This window comes from Hippocampus comes, unplaced genomic scaffold (assembly GCF_001891065.2).
Source record: "Hippocampus comes isolate QL1 unplaced genomic scaffold, H_comes_QL1_v1.1 scaffold132, whole genome shotgun sequence".
NCBI lineage: Eukaryota > Metazoa > Chordata > Actinopteri > Syngnathiformes > Syngnathidae > Hippocampus > Hippocampus comes.
Genome location: NW_017805467.1, coordinates 1,342,316 through 1,363,551, shown reverse-complemented (window position 1 = coordinate 1,363,551; position 21,236 = coordinate 1,342,316). Strand labels below are relative to the sequence as shown.

The window sequence follows — 21,236 nt, the reverse complement described above, 5'->3', positions numbered from 1 at the left end:
CACACACACACACGCACACACACACATGCACACACACACACACACACGCACGCACACACACACACACACACACACGCACACGCACACACACGCACACGCACACACCATTACACCCACTCATTGACAATCTTATCTTATAATGCATGTCCACCAAGTCTCCGGTTAAAGCACGGACATGTCAGAGGGGGACATACCTGTATGTTGAAAGGACAACAACCAAAAGGACCGGTTGTGGGTGCCATGGATCTTTTTCAACTGTGGGCTCGTGAAGCCCTTTGAGACGATACAAATACATTTGACCTGCCTTGATAACATCACTTGACACACAACTGAGTGACTGTGAATTCCTGCAAGTGCTTTTACAATCGAGTGGATCAAACTCCACTAAGAAGCAAATCCGTTCTTGTTGTATTAAATGTAATTTTCTGTGTTGCATTGCATTGCATTGCACCACTCCCTGGGGGATGATTGTTTTTGGTCAAACACAATGTTTGCTGGATTTAACTTTTTAAACATACAATTGTTCCGTAATTAGTTGGCTGCTAATTAATTTATGCTCTGTTGTTTGATGTGCAGTATAGCAATGTTTTGAAAGCAACTGGGATCATCCTTTGCATAAATTTGTACCATTTGCTCGAGAGTTCAAAAGAAACAGGACTTGGTTAAGAAACGTGCACACACATTTAAATAATGTGCCCCCATTTTATTTGTGTTTGTTTATGGTAAGAATATTAATGAATTAACATTTTAAACAATTCATCATTATTGTTGTGCCGCCACTTATTTTTAACTCAATTATTCTCTAATAGACCACTTTTCTTAATGTGCGCAGGATGCTTTTCCCACTTTGTTCACTGTACAACAAAAGATTAATTACAAATACGAGCAATGATCAAAAACATGGTAATCAACTGGAAACAATGAGTTGGGAATTACACTTGTAATGCAATACAGTCGGGAGCACATTTCACATTATGTGTGAAATATGTGTTCTTGTGTACATGCGCACACGTATGTTTTTATGCATGTGCAGTGTGACTGACAATGATACGCACTGATATAGACCGTTTTGTCGTTCCATTATAAAGTGTTGCCACCATCATACTGATTTGGTACCATACACATTTGGACATGTCCTTAACCGTGGTAGGGGGATTTTTTTGAGGGTGCGGGGGGCGGTCTTTATTAAACATATATAAAAGCAATGAACACAAGTTAGATTATTCAACGAAAGGAAAAACAAAAGAAAGGCAGCAGTAGATTTCGTCCTTTGATACAAATGTTCATGTTGAACATTAGTTGCAAGAAGTGAAATTATATAATCATCATGAAAATAGGGAGCTAATCACATACAGCATACTCTCGGTACCTGTAAAGTACCGTAATCATGACATTGACACTGCGTCATTATCATCATCATCAGTTATTTTTACATTTTGAAAATATATGTGGACACGATGCAGTCCGGTGGTTTCTTGATGACCTCATTTTATTTTTCTGTGGAATGATGATAATGGAACGGGAAGAACACAAAACATACCTAAGCCTGGACTGAACTGCACTGACTACTACAAAACTACAGATACAATGATAATGACTATAGGTCATTTTTGTATTATTGGCTTGAGATGTCTTTTCAGTGGACCTTGTTCATTTAATTTTTAAGGTTGTGCCATAACAATTCTTCTAAAAGTGTATTTGTGTGGACGACTGTAGATGCCGATCGTTGTGAGGCTACCTTATCAAAGAACCCACTCTTTTTGTTGACCTTCGATACGATTTAACCCACCTTTTCATGTTCCTTCTTTTGTGGCAGTTTGTCGCCATTTCCACTCAGGCATCAGGTTTACAATATGGGCCAAAGGCGAATGTGCACACTTGTATGTACAAAGATTAAAAAAAAAAAAAAACACTTTCTGTGACCAAAAAGTGCAGAGTTTATACATTCAAGGGCAGGGTATTGGTGGGTTCAGTGTACAAGCCACAGAGTTCTTTGAACATGAAATATTTTCTTTCATGTGACATTTTTTTCATTGTGCTTCTCCTCTCCCATTCTCTTTTTTCCTCCAATGGTTTTCCTTGAGGGTTTTGACAAGCTTGAGTTGCTCTCTTTTTGCACGTGTGTGTTTTTGTCTCCTTTAGTATGTCTTTGAATCTCACATTGTGTGTATTATGTCTGGTTGCACTTCATTATTGTGTGTGTGTTTTTTTTTTTTTATCTCTGACACAACTTGAAAAAAAATGCCGCTCTACTTTGGGTTTGAATGTTTTGTGAGAAGGTTGGAATGAGGGACACTGCCATTGTAGAGGATACAAAGGAAGGCAGTTTGGAGAAGCTGTTCACATTTTAAGCGCAACTTCTCATTTTGTAAACTGTTCATCACTCCAGTCATTGGAACTAATGGTTTTTTTTTTGTTGTTTTTTGTTTTTGTGAAGAGAGAAAACAAGTGTAACAACGTTGTCCTCCCATCTTATTACCCCTCTCTCTTTGTCTGTTTGCAGGGCTTGTTCATCTTCCTGATATATGGGGTGTACAACACAGAGGTAAGTCTGCATTGTGTCTCAAGGCTGTCGCAGTGAATGAGAGAAATGACAAGTTTCTGATGGGCTCCATGGTTAAAAGCTGTGCCGGTTCGGGGGGTTGCCGGGGGGAGTGTGTGTGCGCGCGTATGGGGGGGGGGGGGGGGGGGGGGGGGGGGTGAGTGTGTATGAGACGGTTGATGGTGGAAGGAGTTCTGAGATGGAAAGGAGGGGGACTTCTCTTCCACGCAAGCGTCCCACTGCCCTTCATGCTTGGACTAACTTATATGCATCCGAGTCCGACCATTAAACACTGACACGCCGTCGTTCTCAGCCACTCATTGCTCACCTACATTGCCTAATATTTCACTGCCTCTTTAAGTTTTTAAACTCACGGCCCTCCATTTAGAATCCTGACAAAGCCGTTGGCCGGTGCTTTGCGAGGTCCCGAGCAGTCTCCATACATAAGATGGAGAAAGAAACATGCAATGAAGGACTAAGAACGTATCATACTGAGACGCTGTATTATTACCATTTAGATAAGGCCTGGCTTACTGACAATAGAATTAAATGTGATTTCATGTGTGAGACTCAGCTCATGAAAATCACTCTTGGTCAAACATTTCTTAGAATGATGTTCAGGTATAAGAATCCAGTTCATGTAGCCCCTAATTACTCCAAAACTGACAAATGGTTATTTTTTTATTAGTTCAATGGTTACCCTCTGGTTTGAAGTGACATCAAGTATTTTATCAGACAAATTTGGGGAAGCACCATTGCACATATTGGTAACTTCGATATTATCTAAATTTAAACATTGTTATCCACAATGATTGTAGAATAGTGGATATGCTTGTACCGATACAACAGTCAGTTTTATTTGGGACATTTTTTTTTCAAGTTAAATAAATAAATACATCGGTTAGCAGCGATGAATTTGTTCATATTCACCTTTCATACATCTACTGTCATTTGGCTTTTATTTTGGTGTAATTTCTTAACTCTATGCGATGTTGTCCTAAATCTAAATCAATTAAAAAATGTGCAAAAAGTACTGCACCTGGTTGCGTGTTGTAAAATACTACTGCAATTTTAGTTCTAAAACAAAAATCATATATGTTTCTGACAAAAGTACTGTGGACAGTAAGCCAGTGAATTTTTCCTGTGTGGGGAAAAAAAACCCCAAAAAACAAAAAGTATTTCGATCAAATTTTTTTCTTTGCAAAACAAATACCTTATGCATGATACAGTACCAAAATTTGACATCTCAATTAACTCAGATCTTAGGCTGAAACAAGTAATAACTCACTCAACTCCGGGTTGAGTGAACGCTGGCGCGTCTGGCTGCCGCTGCTCACCCGCTCTTATTCTTTTTTAGCGTTTGTTTTACGGGTTTTTTTACGGTTTACTCTCGTCATGGGAGAAACCCTCCTCTCCTGTCGCAATTCGTTGTGGTTTTGGACCGTCGGTCGTCGCACGGTTGTCCTCGGTCGTGCTGTCGCGGCGTCCTGCCTGTTCGGCTGTCGGACGGTGCTCCGTGCCTTCTCCGCCCCACTGCGCCCCGTGGTGGGGGTCGACGGGGCCTGTGTCTGGGCTACGCTGCTGTGGACCGTCCTGTCGCTCCTCCGTCTGCCCGTGGGGGGACTTCTTGGGCTCCGCTTCCGGTGGTCGGGCTCCCCGCCTGCGTCCGCGGACCACGGCGTGTTGGCCGGCCTGGCTGGGTCAGCTGGTGCTCCTTGTGGCGGCGATGTTGCCGCCGTCAACTATTTCGAGTCGCTAAATTCAGTTTAAATTGATCTCTCCTTTTATTATTTATAATTTTATCTGTGGTTTTATTGTTCTTGTTTTGATTGTAAAGTGTCCTTGAGTGTTTTGAAAGGCGCTTATAAATGTAATGTATTATTATTATTATTATTATTAAAAAGGTGACCGGACCACATGTAAATATCTGTCGTGGTTGGTCATGATCATTCATTAGTCGACTATCATTCTAAAATGTTTTTGCTTTCAGTTGGTCGCGCAAAAAAAGTATGTGAATCGCTGCCTTCTTTCGATTGTCTGTGTGGTTTCCTCTCGATGTTCGTAGAGTTGTCCATCAGTTTAAAGGTGAGGAGGGCTCGCACTTATCTCCGTAAAATAAATCTATGATGCATTCTTGCTTAAGTGGCTTTTTTTTTTAGTGCTTTGAGATTCCTTTTCAAAAACTCGGGCTGTCCTTGACCCCGAAGGTTGTTGCAATTTGTAATACGTGTCCGTACACATGCTAGGGCACAGGAACATGACCGTGCAGACAGAAGCACACTCCCTTTTGTGATGTTGGCAAATATTGAAATACTCATGGTTTCGCTCAATGCAAAAAAACCCTTTTAATGCCAGTGAAACGTTTTGTATTTTGTTGGGCATCATTTCATTTGTCCTCACACATGTCAAGGATCCTTCCCAAATTTTGGATTTGCCTTCTCGAGAATCTAAAATGTTTCCAAGTATGCAATAAAATGCATTGGTAGCCACAACGAACCAGCAAAAGAAAGTCAAATGATGCTCATATGAGTGCAAATCAGTTTGCTCTGAGCAAAAATCTTTTGGAGTCAGCCATCAGCTTTTCCTTACGTGTCATCTGTCTCCATCCATAAATACTACAAAAGTGAAATTCATTCCCATCAAAATTGTCAGTGAACTGCATGCATGCTGCTGCTTTATATATTAGATTGTCTCCACTGGTTTGATGAAAAAAAAAAAACAGTCAATATAAACAACAAAAAACGGTTCTTTTTCTGTTGATGAAGCGGATTAGATCTGTATAAACCAACTTGAATGCATTAATAAGCAAAACAAGTACTTTGATATGCTAAGAAATACTGCCTGCATCTCGAAAAATTCATGAAGCCAGATTTTCACCATTATAAAATTGGCATGGAATGGGCTTTGCCTCTAATGTACTCAAAATGTTTTGTTTTGTTTTTTAATATATAAATCACTAATTGCCTGAGAATAGCTTCCCATTATTCATTGCAATTAGCTTTTCCTTGGTGGTCACCTTGTATTAAAACGCTTTGATGACCTTTTATTTCCATCAGCTCCAAGGATGTCGGCAGGTGTTGTCAGCTATGCCGCTTTCATATGTTAATTGTTTAACTTTGCATCATTGCGAAACCTTGAGCGTGCGCTCAAGCCCTTAAACACATAAGCATCATCTAAAACAATGCCCTTCCCTTCATTGTCAAATGATTCATTAAGCGGTGTCATATAATTGCCTCAACAGGAGGCTGCTTTTGATAACAGTGAAATCTCTGGGATGTCCTTTCCCCCCATTAAATAATGGATGATAATGTCTCCAGCCTTTGCACTTGTTGCGCATCTTGTCAAAATTAGTAGGATCTTTATGAATATACAGTATGGTGCTGGCCGAAGTGATTCTATGCAGACACAAGCCGTTCTTCATTGCGTCGCTCTTCAACAGTGTATAATGCATGTAAAATAGAAGTGTTTGCTGTGTGTATATATTTAAATATATTTTGAGACTTAGGGAATATGCATTATGGCGTCAGGCTTCACTAACAGCATGTCATGTGGCGAGCCCTCAGCCGCTGCAAATTTACAGTCAGCGCTGACACTGTGCATGAACACAGACGCATGCACATAAAGATTCAAATGTACATGTGAGGCTTTCAATTGATGCCTTTTTAGCCACACGCGCATCGTTTCTGTCCGCATCGTATCACACTGGTGTAATCGATTTACAGATAAAATACTGCCATATTAAATGAGGACAATAAGTCCTTATTCACTTAGTAACATTAAAACAAGGAATACTTGATAGATGTTATTTTAATATGAACAGCTTGAATATTCTATTATAAATGCATTTGGTATGGATGTATCAGATTTGACACAACACATCCCGAATGTCATGGTTCTTGAGTTTGGGAGAGTTAATTGTTGTCTAAAAATAAACACGTTCCGTATGTATATCCAGAAATATGTTCTTTAAGGATATACATACAATAGCTTTTATTTATTTATGTTTACTTTATTTTTACTTCAAAGCACAAGCCTTAAATCAAGCTAGGATGTCTTGTTTGCCAAGCTGCCTTCTAAACTGGATTTGCGTCTTGAATTCTTGGTAAGAAGTATTAAAACCGGTTGCACAGTGTAAGATTTCTTTTAGTTCATTCATTTTTTTCATATATAAAACAAAAAAGGAAATCCTGCTTTAATTAATGTGTTGCGTTTCAGGCAATGTTAAATGGCAAAAGCAGGGAAGACATTCGAGCCAAAACCACACACAAAGTTGTTCCTAAGAGCAATGTCATCTGGTGTCTATTTTTTGTTGGCTGCTGCTTGATGATGTCGCCTCTGTAGGAGAACTCCAACTTCCAGACGACTGTCCGACATTCTCTTCTTCCGACTCACAGCCGTGCAGTAATATTGAAATAAATACATTTAAAATCAACCCCAAAGGCTTGTACATTAAATTAATTGCCAAAAATGAAAACGGAGGAAATTTTTGCTGTAATTATTTGTGTTCTAGTTAGTTTTATAAACGTAACATTTACTTTCAGTTGGTTTTCTTTTTTTGAAAGCATTTTTGGTTTTGTTTTATTTCGTGAACGGAATTTTTTTTTTTTTTTTTTTTTTTGCAATTTTAGTTGTAGTTATTTCATTAGTTTTCGTTTACTAAAATATCCTTGATATGGATCCATATGATTTTATTGTGTGAAAAATTACATTGCGTAAATTCAACAGACAATTTTTTTTTCAATGTCCGTAATTATACAAACGCAGCAGCCAGTCAACAATATTAGAAATGTGTGCTTTGAAAATAAAATGATACAGGAATTGGTTTTCATTTAAAGTACAATTAACTGTACTGTGTGGCAATTTACATTTTATCTCAGGACCACCTTTCTCTAATAACTCTAAATATCTACTCTGAAATTTTGGAATCAATTAAATTCGCTCGTGTGTGATCTTCCACAGTTTTCATCCGGGATATAAAAATGTAATCTGTTCTGCAAGGGCGGTCCCTTCTTCTCCGCCAATAGCTCCATTAGTTGGTCTCGCTGCTCTGTGTTGACAGATGATATCTCAAAGTAGTCCTCTTAGTTTGCCAGCCCTATGTGTCACTTTCAAGTCCCATTAGCCACCGGGACCTTCTCTCATGTCGGTGCACACACTTCCTTCTTTCAGCTCTTTGCTGTCAGAATCCACAAATGTCCGCTCAATTAACAACAACAACAACAAAAGAAATCTCTTTCCATCGAATTTGAAATGGATTTATATTTGTATTCTATGAAAGTGTGCTTCACCAAGCTTACTCAAAGTATCTCTTGTTCTTTCAGGTTCGGACGACGGTCAACAGGATCAAGGAAAGGAGAAAGGCGCTTAATTTTTCAGTATGTAATCCCTTTTTTGTGTGTGTGCGTGCTTGTATGTGTATGCGCACACCCCCGCAAACTCAATTTTCCTATTTTCTTTTTGTGGAGGGAAACAAAATCCTCGCTCCAACAATGCCAATGAGAGCTGACCACAAAACAACCTCTTACATCTACTATCCTCTTACTAGCCGACAGTCCATGTTAGATGCCCTTATAGATCAAACGCAACCCCTCCGTAATAGCTCCCACCCCCACCCTCTTTACACTGCCCATTGCGGCACCTTCATCCCAGCAATGTCAACCTCTGTGCTGGGTTACAAGTTTCTAATCCAGGACAAGCTGTCCCCTTACATTAAAGTGTCAGACCAGTATTTATACCTCATTGGATGCTGCTGAGATGCGACCGTGTGTGTGTGTGTGTGTGTGTGTGTGTGTGTGTGTGTGTGTGTGTGTGTGTGTGTGTGTGTGTGTGTGTGTGTGTGTGGGGCACACGCCTAAGCAAAGCACTTTTCAGACAATTTGAAACATTTCCACTTCTCATCTTTGCACCCTCCTTTGCCCACCACCACATATACGCAAATTATGATTTGTCCCTCATTAGTGATCCCATCAACTTTACTCCACTTGCTAGGTTGTGTGAGTTAAGGCTTTACGGCCGCTACTACTCTATCCTACCCCTCCCACCGCACCCTGACCTGCACATACACACCCACCAATATTCCCCACCTTGCATCCATCAGGTCATTGCAAAAGGAATGAAACCATTACAAAGTGCAGATTGATTTTCAAAATATCACGTGTCCCTCCACTTCTGTTTGACGCCCCCAACCCCAACGCCACCTCCGAGATTGACACTGTCAGAATCGGAAAAAATTAAATAAATAAATAGATCAGATGAGTCCGCCGGACTGGATTGGTGACTAATGGGGCCCCTTGCCATTGGTGCCGCTTGATATATTGGCTGCTCACGGCATCAGTGAGCCCCCCGACCCCTCCACCGCTCTCCACTGTCATTTTTACTGCTTGCTCTTGAGGTGGTGGTTTTCCAATCAAACTGGGTTCCGCTACTAAAATGCATTTTTTGGCCCTCTCTGCCACCTGACGGTTTTTAGCTAATGCCGTTTTGTGCCATAAATCGTGTTTGAAATACCGTATCCACCTGTCCTTTGGTTACGTAGGAGACATTTGGCGCTAGATGACCGCACATGCCCCCATATATCCCCTTGTTGTAAAACACAGGATTGGGTATTGTGCCTTGCACGGTGTGGGATAAAGAAGCTTTGCTGGTCTTACTGCATATATGGGGTCATTTGAAGATGAACCACAATAGTTTGTGGTGTATGTTGTATGATATGTAACAATGAAGGGATTAAGTGACTGAGGAAACAGATTTAATTCAGGGGGCTAAAAAAATTTGTATTTTTGATTCTTTACGTTTGAGAAATTGCTCACATTCGACATTTGTTATCGTGCATTGTAGTGCGTTTGTTTAACAATTAATAAATGTAACTACAGAAAATATTTAGCTCCGTATTTGTCCACCAAAAATAAAGAATAAAAAGAAAATGTTGCATTTACACTTTTTTGCTGATGCATCCAAGTCATTCATTCCCTTTCTAAATTGAGGCACTGGACTCGAGTAACATGTCATTTTTGATTTTGATTTTGGACACAGCCAAGTGACCCGTGTAGTTTTCCTGTTTGATACCAAATACTGACCTACACAGCCAAATTACTTTTTGAAATAAAGCTGTCAGTTTCTGAACCAAAATAAAAAATCAGACCCTTCTCAATACTCTGGAGTTCTATGCCCTTGACACTGCTGAAATATTGATATAAATTGAATGTGGATTAGTTTTTTTTTTCTCAATCATAACTCACATTAGGACAGGATATAAAATGCTCGGGTTTTCCTGGAATTATTTTTGGCAGCAGCAAAAGAATATTATTTTTGTTTTTCTAATCCCGGTGTTGTAGATGAGCCGTAGTGTAAAGAGCAATGTTTTCTCATTAGAGGCTAGTCAGAAACAGAAACTTCAAACCCTACAGTACCTGTTCCAAATTCTTTTGCATATAAGATTTGGAATTGCAATTTTTCTTGGGAAGCTTTTTAGACTGTGTTTGTTGTTTCTCCTATTTATAGGACTGATTTCAATTTCAAACAGGTTTACAAAATATTTTCCCCACATTACCAAATTAAAGGAAAATGACACAAATTTTCCACATTAATAAGCAAGTCTCACTTTATGCTGTATGCAGTATGGGTAAAAAGAAGATTTGTTTCGCTGATGAAAAGTGTGAATTGATCCAGTCCAAAGAACATTGTACTGTGGAAAAAATATGGTGTGACACAGAGGGCAAATAGGTTTGTTTTCTGAGGCCAGGCACTGATGAGGAGCAGGCAGCTGTTGGAAGCTGCTGATGTCTCTGGAATCCAAAGACCCTCTTGAAGCAGGGTCCCCTAAATGCCTAGCACCATACGCAGTGTGCTCGAGAATACAGAAAGACGCATTTGAAGCTGAAGTTTTCAAATAGTTCTATTCACTGATGAATGCTGTTCCACTTTGGATGGTCCAGATGACGGATGGGCAACTGGCAGCCCTCGGGGCTGCATGCAGCACGGCCCAAAATAGGTCAAGAAAATTTTGTCCATTAGGTAAAAGCATAGTACATTTTCAACCAATGTTAGCACAAACCTTTATGCCTAGTTTGCTTAGAGACACTATTAGCCATGTACGTGGCCAGGTGAAACATTCATCTGACTTATGGAATCTAGCAGTTGAGGCCGCAAGAGATGTGCCAACTTTAGTAAATCAATATGATCAAACAGCCAGTACGTATTTCAATTAAAGATTGACCTGCACCTTTTTGCAATATGATGACATTTCAACGACATTTCTCTTTGTCTCGTATTTTGCATTAAAATTGGGTCTCAGTGAAAGTGAATTAGTTTAGTTAGTAGTTTGTGTTAGCTTATTTTACAGTTTTATTAGAAATTTGCAAGACAGCAGGCGGTAAATAAACATCAGAAATGTCTATTTTCATGAATGTCCTGAATGTGCACTGATCCCAGAGTCTTGTAGTGACGTGACCTTCCCTTTGGTTACAGAACTGTGCCAGTTCCCGTCCATCCAGCTCAGTCACGAGCTCTCGTCCGGTCAGTTTACCACCAGGAGTGACCTCGAACCAGGAGGAGTCAAACACATTTCATAATTGCAACACCCAAAGTCAGCAGAAGGAGGAAGACAGTACCACAAGTAAGTTGGTCGACCATCCATCCATTGTCTAATCCGCTTATCCTCACGATGGGTCGCGGGTGTGCCGGAGCCTAACCCAGCCGTCTTCGGGCAGTAGGCGAGGGACACCCAGAACTGGTTGCCAGCCAATCTCAGGGCACACATAGACGAATAACCATCCGCGCTCACACTCACACATAGTGATAATTTAGAGTGCTCCGTTAACCTGCGATTCATGTTTTAGGAATATTCCACTCTCTGACCCAATCTATGGTGAAATGCCTGCTGAAGTCATTTCAATACTTTCCTGAAACTGTCAATCACTATTTACCATTGTCAATATTTTAGAAATACCACAGTCACCAAAATGACGTTGAAATGCAACCCATTTCCCCACTGTTCAGCAGCTGACTTATCTGTGATGAATTAGTGCAAGGCCCTGCCTGTGTAGCCGTTGAGTGAAATCAGACATCAGAAATATCCGGCTCACTGTAACACTAACCAGACACACTGACATCAATCTATCTGGATGAGCTGATTGAAGAATACACTTGATTGTGTAAAAAAATGTGAGTTTCCAGATTCAAGCAAGTAAAGTTAAAGGAGAGGTTAATCTCTGTTTTTCCTGCCACACTTCAAAATTCCGAATATATAAAAAAATAAATAAATAAATGGAGCACTGCCTCAAGATATATTTCTCTCAGTATCTGCGATGTCAGTTGCTTACTTTCTAATCACCAGAACAAGTACTGGCTAAGTAGTCTGCTGAGAGAAAAGCATCGTACTAATGCTTTTATAATCAACTCCATTATACGTCATAGTAATGTATCAAATATTGACTGTATTTTTCTTTTTTTTTTTGCCCGAAAATATGTTGATTCCAACACGTTTGACTTTTTCCTCAATGGAGTTAAAAAATAAATAAAATAAAAAAGCAAGTAAAAAGCAAAGCTAAATGCGCATTCAGTTGAACCTGTCCTTTATTAGCATGCAATTTCCGCAGGAATTTGTTGTTCTAATGATCTTTGACATCAGTTAAGCGATTCAGACGTAAAACTTTAATCGAGAATGATTCATTCAAAACTAATAGAAAATGTATAGACCCAAATGATGTGCATCATTGCTTGTGACATTACCACGCGAACAATATTTTTGTTTCACATGCCCTGTGTGTGCAGCGCCACGCAGCCCTCATGCCGCGATACACAGCGTTTCTTTTGCAGGTGATTTGCATGGTCCTCGACACTCTTCATGCCTCGCTCACTCACTCAGTACGCGGCTAGTGTCACTGCCTGTGTCACATTTATGCGAATGAGACCACCCTCGAATCAGACAAATGAGGCCCTGCATCACAAATAATGTGTTTAATGTTACACAATCACTAAAATAAATGTTTGTCAGATAAGATTAATCAGACCATTTGCTGCTTCAATCGACTCCCTTCTCAATGTTACCGCATGCAAATTGGGTGTGCATGATTGACTGACTTTATGGCCGAGCACTCAGACATACAGTACAGTACAGACTTGCTGTATATTAAATGTAGCAAGGACACGCTGATGGGAGAAGGCTTGTGACAACACAGAGTACATAAACAATAAATTATAACCAATCATCATTAAGGTCAGCTATTTTTGGTGTAACAGGGGTAATGGTGCATTGCATATTATAATTTGTGCTGCTTGCACTGTTTTCCGGTGGACTTCAACTGTTAGCAGAACATCGCGTTCCTTTCAAAACCTCTTCCTCTGTGTGATTATTTTGTGATCTGGATGTTCAAGGACAATCTGCCCTCAATATGCTTTTTGTGTTATTATGTGTTGCTTTATATTCATTTTCTATTTTTCGCTTTAGTGGTTTTGTACTGTATATTGTGGGGTAGACAGGGGGTGATGTTCAATGTATATACTGAGGAAGCACATAGAAATAAATGAACAAAAAAAGGACATGTACAATATGACAAAATAGGGGTTGATGTGTTCGTGGTGGTGGTGGTGAGGAGTGGGTTGGGGGGTTGAATCAAAAGGGGAGAGGTTACGTGTGTGATTGTGTATGTGCATGTTGCTTTCCTGATAAGATGGCCCCACACAATGGCTAAGTTGAAGGTTGCAAGCCCTTTTAAAAGGGAATCAAATGTCAGGTCTCAGTGTGAGCTCATGTCGTCCTCTTGCTTCATTATAGCCTCGATCTCACTGAGCAAAGACCAAGTAGTTATCTCATGGTTCTGAAAAAAAAACCCAACCAAAAAAAAAAAAAAAAAAAAAAAAAAATAAAAAAAATATTCCATGAGAGGGAAAAATCAGTGTGAGCTCATGTCGTCCTCTTGCTTCATTATAGCCTCGATCTCACTGAGCAAAGACCAAGTAGTTATCTCATGGTTCTGAAAAAAAAACCCAACCAAAAAAAAAAAAAAAAAAAAAAAGCAGAATTAAAATGATCTTCCATGAGATGGCAAAAAGTACAGAAAGTAAAGTATCTACCTGTTGCCTTTTATTCAACAGATGAAGTCAGGAATTCCTGTGAGTCCCTTTGTCTTCAACTAAACAGTTGCAGAGTTCACAAAAGTCATTTTGCAAGTAAATGGAGACAGGATCAGCATTATTTCAGCATTCAGACCCATGACATTTTTGTTTGAGGGTGTGCCTTGAGATTTTTCTCATGTAAAATGGTGTGCCTTGTCTCCGTAAAGATTAGCAAACACTGCAATGCACATTGAAATGAGCTTTTTCAGCAATAGCAATAATACTTTACAGGTTTCTTCGGGCTCCGGAATTAATCCGTTAAATGGTTTGCTCTTCTTAAATTGAATGCTGTCAATGTTGTACAATTTGGACTTGAAATATATTTTCATGGAAGCACCCTGCTTGTACTCTTAATGCATTTTTTTTTTAATAGTGACTCTAAAATCTGAACTAATTGTTCAACAAACTTCCTGGGAATTGGACTGAGCTCCGCTTTAGAGGTTCCACCGAAAATGAAAAAAAAAAGTATCTCAGAGTTATCTGACTAAATCTGATCCCATGTGTCATTCCCAATTGATGTAAGTCAGTTTTTAGGAACCATATGTCTATAAGGACTACTAACATTTGACACACTAACTTTTCCCTCATTGTTCCTTTGCATCCTTTGCAAATTTAAGGCCTCGTTTTGAGAAAGTGGTATGATCCATTGCATGTATCCTTTTCAGATAGTACAAAGCACACCGATTGCATGCCGTTGACGCCACGGCGTTGGCTTTCTCTCCTCCTCTGTAGCCTTCTCTGATACAACTGAAGTTGTCACTCTTAGTTTGCCCAATTCGTTGACATGCAACAGGATCCCATGCTCCCCAACAATTGCGTAATGACAGTGTCATCTGGGTACCATTTCTCCATGTGTAAGTCCTCACCAGAGCAGCCATGATAAGTGCTGGGCCATAATGACAACGTCAAATTCTAATATTTTCAAACGGTGTGGCTCATGTAGGTTCTTATTTACCATTTGAGGCAGAGTCTTGTTTATATGCATGGCTACAAGCTCTATGTGCAGTATTTGGTGACGTGTCTGTTGCATGTGCCATGTGCATGGATCCAGACTTTTCCTGGCAAGTTTAATTTGGTGGCTTGGTGATGACGTGCTGCCTTCACAAGTAAAAATACAATCTTTTTTTTTTTTTTTTTTTTTGTTAATTTTCTGGATACTCAAAGTTTTCTTCTGACTCTTGACTGTAGCTTCCACAAGTAATAACGGCCGTCATGGTCATGGCTCTACAATTTCATTTGTATGACACAGAACTGCATCCTCCACTTCAAAATAAGGCCGAGTTCAATACGGCAAAGAAAAAGTCATGGAATGGGGTATTTTGACGAAAGCACACCAGATACATTTTATGAGTTATGTATTAATAATTGCCACCGACCCAGTTAAAACTCAACAATTTTTTTTAATTTCATGATGATTGGCGATGGTAATGTGAAAGTATCAAAAACTTTCAATTATCTTGTGTACCTTCACTTAATTTTAATACTTAACCTTAACTTAGAGAACAACTTACCTTCTGGTAATATCAGAATTATTTAGAATTTGATTCCGCTTACTTTATTTTTGGTGTATTCTTCTCTTCTCCCTCTTATTAAAAATCGGAATTTTTAGAAACTCAAACATACGCCACTTCTGTTGTATTTGCCTTGCACATACTGGTACTTATGTTTTGCCAACAAATCCTTCAGCATTTTAAATATGAAGAACAATTTCAGCATTGAAATGATTATTACCAGATGTGACACAGATTTTTAATTGAAATTACACACACTTGACATACAGTCACTTTGTGTGTGTGTGTGTGTGTGTGTGTGCGTGTGTGTGTGTGTGTGTGCGTGTGTGTGTGTGTGTGTGTGTGTGTGTGATGAACTCAGTGATATTCAGAAACCCTCAAGATGAACAGGAGGAATGTTTTGCTGTGGAATTTACATCACATTCATGATTAACTCACTAGAAAAAAATGCACATTGCAGATGCACGGTGTGCGTGTGCGTGTGCGTGTGCGTGTGTGTGTGTGTGTGTGTGTGTGTGTGTGTGTGTGTGTGTGTGTGTGTGTGTGTGTGTGTGTGCTTGCGTGCATGTGCGCGCGCGTGCGTGCATGCGTGTGTGTGGTCCGACAGTATTTGGCCTGTGAGCAGCAGTCCATGTTCATTGTCTTCCTGATGCAAAGTGATGTGCACTAATTCTACATCTGGTCTGACCAAACAGGGCTCAAAAGTTCAGCCAAAATAAAAAGAAACAAAATTCTTTACAACTTCCCCTCCGTTTTTACTTATAAATTCAATTTCATCTGTTCTACTTTTCAGCTAAAAATGCGTTGATCGGGGTAACGGTATGTGTGGCTGTGTTTTTGCTCGCCAAGTTTGGGTGTATTGAACATCATGTCGCAAATTCGCGCCAAACCCTTGGATTATTTTGCAAGAAATCATTCCAACAAGTGAGGCCACAGTATGCTGTAACATTGGAGATTCATCATACCCACTGAAGCAAATAAAAAGACGAAAAACGGAGCCTATTTGGTGCTTCTTAAGTGGCTTTAAGGGAAACTGTTTATGCATATCCACCCAGCCGCTGCAAAGCGTGAACTCCAATTTGTTTTATGCTGCTGCTGTACAGAAGAACGCTAGGCTGTCACCTGCCGACCTAAGTCCCGAGAGGAGAATCTATTCATTATTCAGAGTCACTACTGAGCAGAAGCTGCGACATTGTCATGTATAACAAATTGAGGTTGTGAACACGCCGAATTTGTATCTGCTTACGGAGGCTGACTGCATTATACATACTGCAGGCGCCGCTGAATGCGTGGTAATAGGATGGATGATGGATAGCCAAGCTACACGGGCCTCCATTCTTGGGTTATTCATCTACAGTATTTATATGCTTATTTATATATTGCTTCACCCAGAATGACCCTCAAAACACAGGATGGCGCACGAGGGCCTCAAGGAGGCTGAGTTTTGGCCATTCTAGAAATGGACGCTGAGCTGTTTGAGGTCTGGAAGTCATCTCTTTAGCAAGTGTCGGATATGTTAATGTCAGTGTTGACGTGCATTGGTAGGGCAGGCTGTGACGTTTGTTGACTCCCGGTTGCTGTTTTACCTTAGCCAGAGGAATAAACCATTTGGTTGTTTTCTCTAGAGGGTTTTTTTCTTTTTCAAACTATACATACGTGAGGTCATTCCAAAGATATTTCCAAATCCCATGCACAGTCATCAGATGACTGCCTTTTACTGCTGGAACTGTCTTGTGTTTTGCTTTTCCCAAATAATTTTGGTTCGCCCAGTAAGTCCAAAGACTTGTGATAATTACATACGATAAAGAGATAAGGGTGATGAAAATCGAAGAACGAAAATGTAAGAGGCTTGAATTTGGCAATGTCATTTTGAATTAAGAAAGTTGAAGAAAGCGTTCAACGTGCAGCGGCAGGGATGAATACACATGAGGTGATGATATTTTTGCATTAGAATGACATGTTACTATCAAAAGCAATGGTTTGGTAATAATCTTGTGAGTTCTTGCTTCATGGGGCAAGTGAATGAGTCATCATCACAAATAGTTTCACTTTGCCACATCCAACATGGCTGCGGCGTCAACGTACACTAAAGAAAACATCTATGTGTATGTACTGTAAACGTTGTCCATGATGATACTTGCTAGCAGCAGTAACTTGTCGCGAAGTCATGTTTTGTTTTTTTTTTTTTTATATATTCACGACACGACACGTCATGGCCCGTGTCCTGCTCCCGTTTATGCATGAACTGTATTTTCCCTGAGAAACATCATCACTGACCACCTCAGTTCTGAAGCATCACCACGACATTTCATCTGCCAGCAGTACCGCAAAACAAATATCACTCTTGCTAGTCCATTCTCCACAACTGTTCTCCATCATATGCATCTCAACAGCCCGTGGCAACGACATGCTGGCAGCTTCAGATGAGCCAAAGTGGGAAACAGAAAGGGGGGGGGGGTAAAGAGGGGTGAATCGGGCCGTAGATCAGGGCAGAGAGGATGGCGACACGGCCAGTAGGTGACAGGGGAATAACATCCCTTTCTCCTCAATCGACAGGGACCATAACTCCTGTCTCTCCAGGGACAGATTGAGAAAGGCAATAGCCCAAGGGGTTGTGAAGCTCGGATGCTTAGGAGAATTGAAAGTTAAAAGAAAAACGATGTTTGCTGAGCCACGACTACTGCTTCAGTCGGAATTTTCAAAAGGCCTTTTTCCTACACTTTTTTCAGAGACAGACCCAAAATGGAATGCTGTCCATATATTAGCAGACTCAAATTATCCAAGGTTTATTAAATACCATATGCTTCAAATAATGCACCACTAAGTTATCGCAAGATTGTTTTTGCATCCATCTATTTGTTTCATTACCACTTGGGCCAGGGACTAGTAGCCCTGTACACCTTGGCCCAATTGCCACTCAGTCATGGAGCAAGCACATAAAGACAAGCAGCAGTTCATTTTTTTTTTTTTTTTTGATACAGTGATGCAATTTTCAGTCTTCAATTAAAATATGTCAACATATTTCTTCAGGAAACCAGAGTAGGCCCCTAAAGAATGTACCAAATTGACACTTTTACACTCTCCTTGGCGCCAAATTATACAAAAACGGCACGTTTGTAATTCATATAAACTTATAATGATAAAGAATAGAAGAGAAAATAACTTGATTAGGGCTAACGTTATTTGAATAATCTATCACTTATTTTGCTTTATTTTGCTTTAATTTCCGTGATATTTCAAATTGATATCATCATTCTGATCCAATTACCGCAAAAATATTGTTTTCCAAAATAAAAGTAAATGTTTTATTTCAATTCAACACAAATATAAGTTTTAGTATATTGCAATGCAGATCTCCACAGCTAAAAACTACAATCATAGTAAAAAAAAAAAAAAAAATGCCGATCTGACAGTGACAATCAAAACAGAGCATGATTATCAACAATGACATTTTCCCTGTTTCTCCATATTCCACTTCAGGAAATATACATTTTCTTTACTATTCATTGTAGGGATGTGAAGAATAACTGATATGCATCAATACATGGAAATGCGCAGGCATGAAGTGTGTGCGTTGGTAGAGCAGCTGTGCATCGATAACATTTGGGGATGGAATCAAGATACATCGGTATCTGTATCGATACAGTTTTATCCATTTATGTAGTGTTTATTTGTATTCATCATTTATGAATGTGATCCAACTGTCATTTGGGCTAAGGGACTGTAAACACGGTCACTGGTTAAACCAGCACACCCGCTGCAATAGTCTGTACTGCATGTGTAATACATAGCATCTGTAATTTTTTTTTTTTTTGTCCAGTTGTCTACATCTCGAGTAAATTTCTGTAGTGTTCCCAGCAGTTTCGATTGCAAATTTGTGTGTATATTCCTTCTGTCCTTGCCATCCTCAACGCATTCAAGTTTATTGTGACACTACTAGCATGACCAGCCTCTCTTCCAAAAAGGCAGTCACTCTCCATTATGGCATTGAACATGGAGGAGTCCGTCAGTGCCTCGGAACTGTCTTGGGCTAGAAACCCAAAAAGCTGTGAACAAAGAGTGCAAACTTTTTCTGCTCGTGTGAAGAAAATAATACATGCTGTAGCCTTCTTTTTTTTTTTTTCTTTCCAGACATCCAAAAATAGTGTCATTGCGACAATGATGCGCAATAAGTTGTGGAACTGTATGCGATCATTTATTTTTTTATAATACGGTAAGCCTCTGACAAATATAGGGGAAAAACATGTACATGTAGTTAAACAGTTTTTGTTCACATTTTACATACACTATTACACATCATATCATATTTTTACATGCATGACGGCAAGGTCGTGCTTTATTGAACCAATTTAAAAACCTTGAAAGAGGACTGTCTCCCTTACTCAGCATCATGAGCATCTCGAAATTATTAGAGTCATAGCTTTGTTTTGATGGTGTGATGCCATTTTATGTCATATTTGTAAAATTTTACTGTACATACAGAGTATTGCAAAGAAGCTTAAATTGAAGAAAATCGTGAATTGAAATCACAATATCGATCAGAAAAATCACAATTCGGTAGAATCATTCAGCCCTAATACGCAGGCATCAAGCTTTATCGACCGCATATAAAAATTGATTAGGATCATTACATTCAACTTTACTATCAATAAGCTGATGAAAGCCCGAATACTCGCAGACTTGATATTGGCTGTTGATCAATACATGTTTGTGCATAGGATGTGATAGGGTAGATTGATTCCGAATATAAACAGTAAAAGTGTCTGTTGACATGTATTGCAGGGCCCTTTATGTTCCTCCTTAGCGTACTCTGTCCTCGTGGCTGTGTGTGTTTTACGTGAATAGGAAGTCCGAAACACCCCATTAATGTCATTTTCAAAAATGTTGAAAATGACAAAAACGGACAGAACATGATTTTTCCCAGGACGGCGATGATATGCACAATTTTAAGCATGTGCAGATTAGTCATGTTTCAGGATTTATTTTGGGGGATCAAATTAAAAGAGCACAGACACGCACAGGGGCAGGTTAGTCCTCCTCCACACCGGTACCTGCTCCGCTGAAGGTGAAAGAAGTGCTCGCTTGAGCTCATTGAAAAGTAGATGTGACAGTAAATTTTTCAGGCCCTTGTGAGATGGGAGATCTTGTTATAGCAGTCAGGATGGGGGTCAGGGCAGTGGCTGCTTGATGATTGAGGAAAAGAGAAGTAAATTCATTCTGCTTCGGGCACTTTGTCAAGTGCCAGTAGCTTACCGTTGAGAGCCACTCACCCATCACCGTGTTACGGCCCCAGAGGTCACCTCCCTTGCCATAAATCTAGCTCGACTCCTCGTCTGCTAAACCTATTGCCTTCCACCGGCTGAGCACGAGCAGCGAGAGGCTGCAGCTGGTAGTCCTCATAGTCACTCAAACGAAAAAAAAAAGACAAGAGAATATAAATGGTGCTGATGGTGTAAGGAGCAGGGCTTTGGGTGTTTCGGAGCCATTTAAAGGGTGTTTGGACAAACGTGCTATGTGAGACTGTATCGTTTCACGTTGACTCATCACCTGGCCTATGTGCTGTTTTTTATTTCGTAGATATTTCTTCTACCAACACTACAGTGTGCAATAAGATTTTTTTTTTTTTTTTTTTGGTCGAACAAATAGCTCTGACAGTTTCAGTAAAATCTACTATAAGTAAAGGCATTGCGTTCAATACAGCTCTTGAATTAAATTCATCTAAGACTGTCATACTTGGTCGACAGTTGGGGTACTGTGCATAAACTACTTACGATATATTGATTTTTAACTGCCAATTCAACTTTGCAGGATAATTAAAAGGCTGCAGATGCACACATGAGAGAGATTGGAAAAAAGTGCTGTCTTTCGCAAACACATGCCAAAAATCTATCAGAACAGGCAAGAGCTGGAAGGAGACAGTGGGGGGAGGGCGAGCCAATGTATAGTATACCAAAAAAAAAAAAAAAAAGCAGGATTGATCAAAAATGTCTTGATCGCGATGGTTTTACTGATTTTCATATTCACTATGTTTTTCTTCATCAATGAACAAAAGCGCGACAATAGCCAAA

General features: G+C 39.8%; 1 protein-coding gene across 3 annotated transcripts in view; it reads left to right on the top strand.

The window, feature by feature from the left end:
* LOC109519145 (adhesion G-protein coupled receptor D2) overlaps positions 1-21,236 on the top strand; it is a 75,567-nt gene that overhangs the window by 34,831 nt on the left and 19,500 nt on the right. For all 3 annotated transcript variants that reach the window (XM_019875517.1, XM_019875518.1, XM_019875519.1), the window contains 3 exons: positions 2,504-2,545; positions 7,864-7,917; positions 11,009-11,156. In XM_019875517.1, coding sequence (XP_019731076.1) covers positions 2,504-2,545; positions 7,864-7,917; positions 11,009-11,156 — 244 coding nt within the window. The remainder of the gene's footprint in view (positions 1-2,503; positions 2,546-7,863; positions 7,918-11,008; positions 11,157-21,236) is intronic.